At 36.6% G+C, this 10,130-nt stretch overlaps 1 protein-coding gene across 7 annotated transcripts in view; it reads left to right on the forward strand.

Annotated features, from left to right (window-relative positions):
• LOC121367349 (trichohyalin-like) overlaps positions 1 to 10,130 on the forward strand; it is a 198,101-nt gene that overhangs the window by 145,372 nt on the left and 42,599 nt on the right. For all 7 annotated transcript variants that reach the window (XM_041491464.1, XM_041491460.1, XM_041491463.1 and 4 more), the window contains 3 exons: positions 5,802 to 5,960; positions 7,697 to 7,798; positions 8,324 to 8,506. In XM_041491464.1, the coding sequence (XP_041347398.1) occupies positions 5,802 to 5,960; positions 7,697 to 7,798; positions 8,324 to 8,506 (444 nt within the window). The remainder of the gene's footprint in view (positions 1 to 5,801; positions 5,961 to 7,696; positions 7,799 to 8,323; positions 8,507 to 10,130) is intronic.

Below are 10,130 nucleotides of genomic sequence, written 5' to 3' on the forward strand. Positions count from 1 at the left end.
ATTAATAAATCACTCTGCTCTAGTGGTGTCGTTAAACAAAACAGATTGTATACGGATCATGACCTGTTGTCACGTTCAATGGAATCGACCTTAATAGTGACCAATTTTACATTCAGTACCCAGTAATCGATTGCTGTGAAACCACTACAGAAGGATGAACCGTGGCTGATACAGTTTTCACATCACTGTTTGCAATACTTGTCCTTGTTAACAAGGAATTGTTATTCAGCACCGAAATGTTTTACTGTTAACACAACAGAACTGATGTTTTGTGTTTATAATAGTTACCAGCCTAGGTGTCGCAGTAGTTAAGCCATTGGACTACAGGCCTGTAGGTACAGGGTTCGCAGCCCGGTACAGGCTCCAAACCAAAACAAGTTCATAAGGTCTCAGTGGGTAGGTGTAAAGCCACTATACACCCTCTTCTCTCTCACTAATCACTGACTAACCCACTGTCCTGGACAGACAGCCCAGATAACTGAGGTGTGTGGCCAGGACAGCATGCTTGAACCTTAATTGGATATAAGTTGAAATGAAATAAATTATAATAGTTTACTTGTTTTCAAACAGCAATCTGAGCCCTGTCAGAGTTATAAAGAGCTGGTAAATATCTGATTAGTGTACATAGTGTACTTGATGTGTATGTCTTGTTTTGTTAAAAGCTAGTCTGTTCAAACTAACTGTGATTAGAATACTGGTTGTAGTTGTTGTCTTGATCAGTGTTTTGTCCTCTTCAATGGGCATGGACTTCTCTAGCTGTCATGATTAATATACTGTACTGAATGTAATTGCTGCATGTATACGTATCATTGTTAGATATGTTTTGTAACAACTTGTAACACAAATAATATCTCATGTAGTATTCAGTATATATGTGTGTGTGTGTGTGTGTGTGTTTGCACGTTACTGGAAGATACCGGGGCCCATGCTTATGAAACTGTAGAGACAGGTCTCAAATCATTAATGAGGTTATATGAAACTGTAGAGACTGGTCTCAAATCATTAATGAGGTTATATGAAACTGTAGAGACTGGTCTCAAATCATTAATGAGGTTATATGAAACTGTAGAGACAGGTCTCAAATCATTAATGAGGTTATATGAAACTGTAGAGACTGGTCTCAAATCATTAATGAGGTTATATGAAACTGTAGTCTGGTCTCAAATCATTAATGAGGTTATATGAAACTGTAGAGACAGGTCTCAAATCATTAATGAGGTTATATGAAACTAGAGTCTAGTCTCAAATCATTAATGAGGTTATATGAAACTGTAGAGACTGGTCTCAAATCATTAATGAGGTTATATGAAACTGTAGAGACAGGTCTCAAATCATTAATGAGGTTATATGAAACTGTAGAGACTGGTCTCAAATCATTAATGAGGTTATATGAAACTGTAGTCTGGTCTCAAATCATTAATGAGGTTATATGAAACTGTAGAGACAGGTCTCAAATCATTAATGAGGTTATATGAAACTAGAGTCTAGTCTCAAATCATTAATGAGGTTATATGAAACTGTAGAGACTGGTCTCAAATCATTAATGAGGTTATATGAAACTGTAGAGACTGGTCTCAAATCATTAATGAGGTTATATGAAACTGTAGAGACAGGTCTCAAATCATTAATGAGGTTATATGAAACTGTAGAGACTGGTCTCAAATCATTAATGAGGTTATATGAAACTGTAGTCTGGTCTCAAATCATTAATGAGGTTATATGAAACTGTAGAGTCAGGTCTCAAATCATTAATGAGGTTATATGAAACTAGAGTCTAGTCTCAAATCATTAATGAGGTTATATGAAACTGTAGAGTCAGGTCTCAAATCATTAATGAGGTTATATGAAACTAGAGTCTAGTCTCAAATCATTAATGAGGTTATATGAAACTGTAGAGACTGGTCTCAAATCATTAATGAGGTTATATGAAACTGTAGAGACAGGTCTCAAATCATTAATGAGGTTATATGAAACTGTAGAGACAGGTCTCAAATCATTAATGAGGTTATATGAAACTGTAGAGACTGGTCTCAAATCATTAATGAGGTTATATGAAACTGTAGTCTGGTCTCAAATCATTAATGAGGTTATATGAAACTGTAGAGTCAGGTCTCAAATCATTAATGAGGTTATATGAAACTAGAGTCTAGTCTCAAATCATTAATGAGGTTATAGGAAACTAGTCTGGTCTCAAATCATTAATGAGGTTATATGAAACTGTAGAGTATAATCTCAAATCATTAATGAGGTTATATAAAACTGTAGAGTATAATCTCAAATCATTAATGAGGTTATATAAAACTGTAGAGTCTAATCTCAAATCATTATTGAGGTTATATGAAACTGTAGAGTCTAGTCTCAAATCATTAATGAGGTTATATGAAACTGTAGAGTCTAGTCTCAAATCATTAATGAGGTTATATACATGCATATTGTACGTCATTGCCGTGATGATAAAATCTCAGACTCTTTTGAAGTCTTATGGGCGGGACCAAACCTTTCAAATATATGTTACTAATAAAAAGTGTTATTTCCTTATTCAAAAGGTAACAGATATTCCATTTAAGCAAATTAGTAAAATAGATCAGCAGTTCAGAGACTGTAATTACTTATTGTAGTTTCATTTGGACAGTCAACAGATTCTGGTGGATGTAGTTTCATTTGGACAGTCAACAGATAGATGTATAGTATTCTGGTGGGTGTTGTTTCATTTGGACAGTCAACAGATAGATGTATAGTATTCTGGTGGGTGTAGTTTCATTAGGACAGTCAACAGATAGATGTATAGTATTCTGGTGGATGTAGTTTCATTTGGACAGTCAACAGATAGATGTATAGTATTCTGGTGGGTGTAGTTTCATTTGGACAGTCAACAGATAGATGCATAGTATTCTGGGGGATGTAGTTTCATTTGGACAGTCAACAGATAGATGTATAGTATTCTGGTGGATGTAGTTTCATTTGGACAGTCAACAGATAGATGTATAGTATTCTGGTGGGTGTTGTTTCATTAGGACAGTCAACAGATAGATGTATAGTATTCTGGTGGATGTTGTTTCATTTGGACAGTCAACAGATAGATGTATAGTATTCTGGTGGATGTTGTTTCATTTGGACAGTCAACAGATAGATGTATAGTATTCTGGTGGATGTAGTTTCATTTGGACAGTCAACAGATAGATGTATAGTATTCTGGTGGATGTAGTTTCATTTGGACAGTCAACAGATAGATGTATAGTATTCTGGTGGATGTAGTTTCATTTGGACAGTCAACAGATAGATGTATAGTATTCTGGTGGGTGTTGTTTCATTTGGACAGTCAACAGATATATGTATAGTATTCTGGTGGGTGTTGTTTCATTTGGACAGTCAACAGATAGATGTATAGTATTCTGGGGGATGTAGTTTCATTCGGACAGTCAACAGATAGATGTATAGTATTCTGGTGGGTGTAGTTTCATTTGGACAGTCAACAGATAGATGTATAGCATTCTGGTGGATGTAGTTTCATTTGGACAGTCAACAGATAGATGTATAGTATTCTGGTGGGTGTTGTTTCATTTGGACAGTCAACAGATAGATGTATAGTATTCTGGTGTATGTAGTTTCATTTGGACAGTCAACAGATAGATGTATAGTATTCAACAGATAGAAGTATAGTATTCTGGTGGGTGTTGTTTCATTTGGACAGTCAACAGATAGATGTATAGTATTCTGGTGGATGTAGTTTCATTTGGACAGTCAACAGATAGATGTATAGTATTCTGGTGGATGTAGTTTCATTTGGACAGTCAACAGATAGATGTATAGTATTCTGGTGAATGTTGTTTCATTTGGACAGTCAACAGATAGATGTATAGTATTCTGGTGGATGTAGTTTCATTTGGACAGTCAACAGATAGATGTATAGTATTCTGGTGGATGTTGTTTCATTTGGACAGTCAACAGATAGATGTATAGTATTCTGGTGGATGTTGTTTCATTTGGACAGTCAACAGATATATGTATAGTATTCTGGTGGATGTTGTTTCATTTCGACAGTCAACAGATAGATGTATAGTATTCTGGTGGGTGTTGTTTCATTAGGACAGTCAACAGATAGATGTATAGTATTCTGGTGGGTGTTGTTTCATTAGGACAGTCAACAGATAGATGTATAGTATTCTGGTGGGTGTAGTTTCATTTGGACAGTCAACAGATAGATGTATAGTATTCTGGGGGATGTAGTTTCATTTGGACAGTCAACAGATAGATGTATAGTATTCTGGTGGGTGTTGTTTCATTAGGACAGTCAACAGATATATGTATAGTATTCTGGGGGATTTTGTTTCATTAGGACAGTCAACAGATAGATGTATAGTATTCTGGGGGATGTTGTTTCATTTGTACAGTCAACAGATAGATGTATAGTATTCTGGTGGGTGTTGTTTCATTAGGACAGTCAACAGATATATGTATAGTATTCTGGTGGGTGTTGTTTCATTAGGACAGTCAACAGATAGATGTATAGTATTCTGGGGGATGTTGTTTCATTAGGACAGTCAACAGATAGATGTATAGTATTCTGGTGGATGTAGTTTCATTTGTACAGTCAACAGATAGATGTATAGTATTCTGGTGGGTGTTGTTTCATTAGGACAGTCAACAGATAGATGTATAGTATTCTGGTGGATGTTGTTTCATTTGGACAGTCAACAGATAGATGTATAGTATTCTGGGGGATGTAGTTTCATTTGGACAGTCAACAGATAGATGTATAGTATTCTGGTGGGTGTTGTTTCATTAGGACAGTCAACAGATATATGTATAGTATTCTGGGGGATTTTGTTTCATTAGGACAGTCAACAGATAGATGTATAGTATTCTGGGGGATGTTGTTTCATTTGTACAGTCAACAGATAGATGTATAGTATTCTGGTGGGTGTTGTTTCATTAGGACAGTCAACAGATATATGTATAGTATTCTGGTGGGTGTTGTTTCATTAGGACAGTCAACAGATAGATGTATAGTATTCTGGGGGATGTTGTTTCATTTGGACAGTCAACAGATAGATGTATAGTATTCTGGGGGATGTAGTTTCATTTGGACAGTCAACAAATAGATGTATAGTATTCTGGTGGGTGTTGTTTCATTAGGACAGTCAACAGATAGATGTATAGTATTCTGGTGGATGTTGTTTCATTTGGACAGTCAACAGATATATGTATAGTATTCTGGTGGATGTAGTTTCATTTGGACAGTCAACAGATAGATGTATAGTATTCTGGTGGATGTTGTTTCATTTGGACAGTCAACAGATAGATGTATAGTATTCTGGTGGGTGTTGTTTCATTTGAACAGTCAACAGATAGATGTATAGTATTCTTGGGGATGTTGTTTCATTTGGACAGTCAACAGATAGATGTATAGTATTCTGGGAGATGTAGTTTCATTTGGACAGTCAACAGATAGATGTATTGTATTCTGGGAGATGTTGTTTCATTTGGACAGTCAACAGATAGATGTATAGTATTCTGGGGGTGTTGTTTCATTTGGACAGTCAACAGATAGATGTATAGTATTCTGGGGGATGTAGTTTCATTTGGACAGTCAACAGATAGATGTATAGTATTCTGGGGGATGTTTTTTCCCATTAAAATAGAATAATGAAATCTCAAAAAAAAAATTAAGAAAAATACAAAAGAAATAATGAAGTTCAATAATTGAGTGTGTTACAAAAAAATCATGTGTTAAATGATTGGTTTAAAATTTCACTGAGGTATAAATAGAATTAAAATTGTACTGGTTTTTTTAACTCTAGGATTCTGCAATGCTGAAACTACGCGAGTCCCTGTTTTTGGAAAAGCAGCAGACGATAGAAGACTTGAAGGTTGGCTTTGAACAGGAGCGTCGTGAAGCTGCGTCAAGAGTAGAAGACAGAATCGTTGCCCTCGTGTCGGAAAACACAAACATTGTAGCGGTATGGTGGTGTTGTAATTACTATTCTCTCATCCTCAGGTATATGGAACAGAGCTATCTCATGAAAGAAAGCCATGTAAGAAATTTCTATCTTACGTGGGATATCACGCGGTTGCGTTTAATATGACGTCGTTGGTAATATATGATGTCATACTAATGTGAGGCGGTGACGTGAGGTTATTGGACAGAGTTTTAAATTAATATTTTGTTATTAAGACCTTCATTTTAAAAGCTATCTTGTTAATTCGTAGTGTTAAATTTTATTTAACACATGAAACAAACACGGTAAATACGATGGTGTAGTTTATTTATGATAAAATGGTCACAATAAAAAGTTACTTGTTCAGCCATCTTTGTTTGTTCATGCAAAATAATGGTTTATTTGCCGAATGAATGAGAGAAAAAGACTCCATCATATGTGGTCATGTGGGATAGAAAAAGTACACCCTAGATGGTGAAAATTTCGACCATGGGACTCGGCTAGCCTCGTCTGAGGTCGAAATTTTCACCATCTAGGGTGTACTTTTTCTATCCCACATGACCGCATATGATGGAGTCTTATAGTATATCATACAGTGTGTGAACCAATCATGTACATGAATTGTCGATGTAAGGTGATAATAAACAATTTATATGTATGTTGAACCTGTGACAAAAGATGTTGAAGGTAGTTAGCTGGTCAAAGTTTAACAGTGGCTAAAGGGTGGAGTCTCTAGATCCAAACCGTTTTGACATCCTTCAAGGTTCAGGTATGTCCACCCTGGCCGCTGCCTCTGATATGACCAGTGGCTTGGTCCAGGGTGGAGTCTCTAGATCCAAACCGTTTTGACATCCTTCAAGGTTCAGGTATGTCCACCCTGGTCCCTGCCTCTAATATGACCATTGGCTTGGCCCAGGGTGGAGTCTCTAGATCCAAACCGTTTTGACATCCTTCAAGGTTCAGGTATGTCCACCCTGGCCGCTGCCTCTGATATGACCAGTGACTGGGACCAGGGTGGAGTCTCTAGATCCAAACCGTTTTGACATCCTTCAAGGTTCAGGTATGTCCACCCTGGCCGCTGCCTCTGATATGACCAGTGGCTTGGTCCAGGGTGGAGTCTCTAGATCCAAACCGTTTTGACACCCTTCAAGGTTCAGGTATGTCCACCCTGGCCGCTGCCTCTGATATGACCAGTGGCTTGGTTCAGGGTGGAGTCTCTAGATCCAAACCGTTTTGACATCCTTCAAGGTTCAGGTATGTCCACCCTGGCCGCTGCCTCTGATATGACCAGTGGCTTGGTCCAGGGTGGAGTCTCTAGATCCAAACCGTTTTGACATCCTTCAAGGTTCAGGTATGTCCACCCTGGCCCCTGCCTCTAATATGACCATTGGCTTGGTCCAGGGTGGAGTCTCTAGATCCAAACCGTTTTGACATCCTTCAAGGTTCAGGTATGTCCACCCTGGTCCCTGCCTCTAATATGACCGATGACTTAATATATATTGACGATACCAGGGTGGAGTCTCTAGATCCAAACCGTTTTGACATCCTTCAAGGTTTTGTTGAAATGTTTTTGTTTGATGACTATGAATGCTAATTGTTAATTATGGAGTGTCACCCTAGTACGTTTGCTTAAATGTCAATAAACCTAGTGCTGCAAAGTTATCAAATTCTGAAAGTATGTGATCTGTCAAATATCACACACTTTGATTACACTGGAAATGCTAGATATTATATGATAACTTGTTTTATTTACCTAGGAGAAGTCGAGAGAGATTGAGCGACTTCAGAACCTAGTGAAACGGCTAGGAGACGAAAGACGAGATTTAGAGGTCAAGATGCAGGACATGATTACACTGCAGGTATTCTGATTGTCAAACACAGCACACATCATTCTAATTACAGGTATTCTGATTGTCAAACACAGCACACATCGTTCTAATTACAGGTATTCTGATTGTCAAACACAGCACACATCGTTCTAATTACAGGTATTCTGATTGTCAAACACAGCACACATCGTTCTAATCACGCTGTTTAAACACAACCATATATTCTGATTGTCAAACAGCACACATCCTTCTAATTACGCTGTTTAAACACAACCATATATTCTGATTGTCAAACACAGCACACATCATTCTAATTATGCTGTTTAAACACAACCATATATTCTGATTGTCAAACACAGCACACATCATTCTAATTACGCTGTTTAAACACAACCATATATACCTCTAAACTGATCTCAGTAGTGTGACAAAAACTGAAATATTTTATAAAATAGTACGAACCAACATTGTTTTGTTTACATGATATATTCAGTAGTAGACTCACATCCTCTATATTATTATAGTTTATGATTCTTATTTTTATTGTATGTTTAGGTTCGAGAAGCTGTCACCAAAGAAAGAGAAGTATTACAGACGGAAAAAGACTGGTGCATTCGCAGAGAGAAGGAAAATATTGCAGCAGAATTAAAGCAGAAGATTAACACTCTGACGGTGGATTTGGATCGAGAAACTAAAGTCAAGGAAGGCTTACTGTCACAAGTCCAGAAACTGCAACAGGTGCGTCTCATTGTCATGTCTTTGATTCGTCGTGTTTGTGTGATTGTCATGTCTTTGATTCATCGTGTTTGTGTGATCATCATGTCTTTGATTCATCACGTTTGTGTGATTGTCATGTCTTTGATTCATCACGTTTGTGTGATTGTCATGTCTTTGATTCATTGTGTTTGTGTGATTGTCATGTCTTTGATTCGTCGTGTTTGTCTGATTGTCATGTCTTTGATTCATCGTGTTTGTCTGATTGTGATGTCTTTGATTCATCGTGTTTGTCTGATTGTGATGTTTTTGATTCATCGTGTTTGTGTGATTGTCATGTCTTTGATTCATTGTGATTGTCATGTCTTTGATTCATCGTGTTTGTGTGATTGTCATGTCTTTGATTCATTGTGTTTGTGTGATTGTCATGTCTTTGAATCATCGTGATTGTGATGTCTTTGATTTATCGTGTTTGTGTGATTGTGATGTCTTTGATTCATCGTGATTGTGATGTCTTTGATTCATCGTGATTGTCATGTCTTTGATTCATCGTGTTTGTGTGATTGTCATGTTTTTGATTCATCGTGTTTGTGTGATTGTCATGTCTTTGATTCATCGTGTGTTTGTGTGATTGTCATGTCTTTGATTCAGTGTGTGTTTGTGTCATTGTCATGTCTTTGATTCATCGTGTTTGTGTCATTGTCATATTCTTTGATTCATCGTGTTTGTGTCATTGTCGTATTCTTTGATTCATCGTATTTGTGTCATTGTCATGTCTTTGATTCATTGTGTTTGTGTCATTGTCATATTCTTTAATCCATCGTATTTGTGTGATTGTCATGTCTTTGATTCATTGTGTTTGTGTGATTGTCATGTCTTTGATTCATCGTGTTTGTGTGATCGCCATGTCTCTGATTCATCGTGTTTGTGTGATCGCCATGTCTCTGATTCATCGTGTTTGTGTGATCATCATGTCTCTGATTCATCGTGTTTGTGTGATCGTCATGTCAATAATTATTGGTTTCTCATTAGTAATTCATACACACTGAACATAATGGCTAAAAGATCAGTGTTTAGCTATGGTCTTTATGCACTACCCACAACATGTTTAACTCATTACCATTCATTATACAGTGATATTTTGATCTGTAGGATTATCTGTTATTAACTCTCCTGGATTAACAGGATTAACATTAATCACAGTGTTTCTTTAAATCACTTCTCTTGAACTCTGTAATTAATTTAAGGTTTTCAGTGAGTACACCACACAGATGTGCCTGCATGCTGTTACATGCGTTTTCAGAATTAAGGAAAAATAAAGCAGTACCTCATGTTTCTAAATCACTTGAACATTTGTCTTCAACACTGCACCATTTATAAAAACATTCAAGAACGTGCAACTCTTGTTAGTTTTTAAATAGTATATAACTATAATAGATTTCTAGTGAATAGTATTTTGTTTCAAGAAGACTGTTGAACAATGGAAAGTGAAATGTATACAGTGCGACATATTATACAAGTGGTAAGATAAGTTTTACTTACTATGTTAAATAGTTAGGTCTATTTTCAGGTTTCATTAGATGTGCGTTCAGTGTTTTACCCCATTTAACCCATCCACAATAGTATGTCGTTTTATTGTGAAAAACCT

The sequence above is a fragment of the Gigantopelta aegis genome, chromosome 3, assembly GCF_016097555.1.
Source record: "Gigantopelta aegis isolate Gae_Host chromosome 3, Gae_host_genome, whole genome shotgun sequence".
NCBI classification, from domain to species: Eukaryota; Metazoa; Mollusca; class Gastropoda; order Neomphalida; family Peltospiridae; genus Gigantopelta; species Gigantopelta aegis.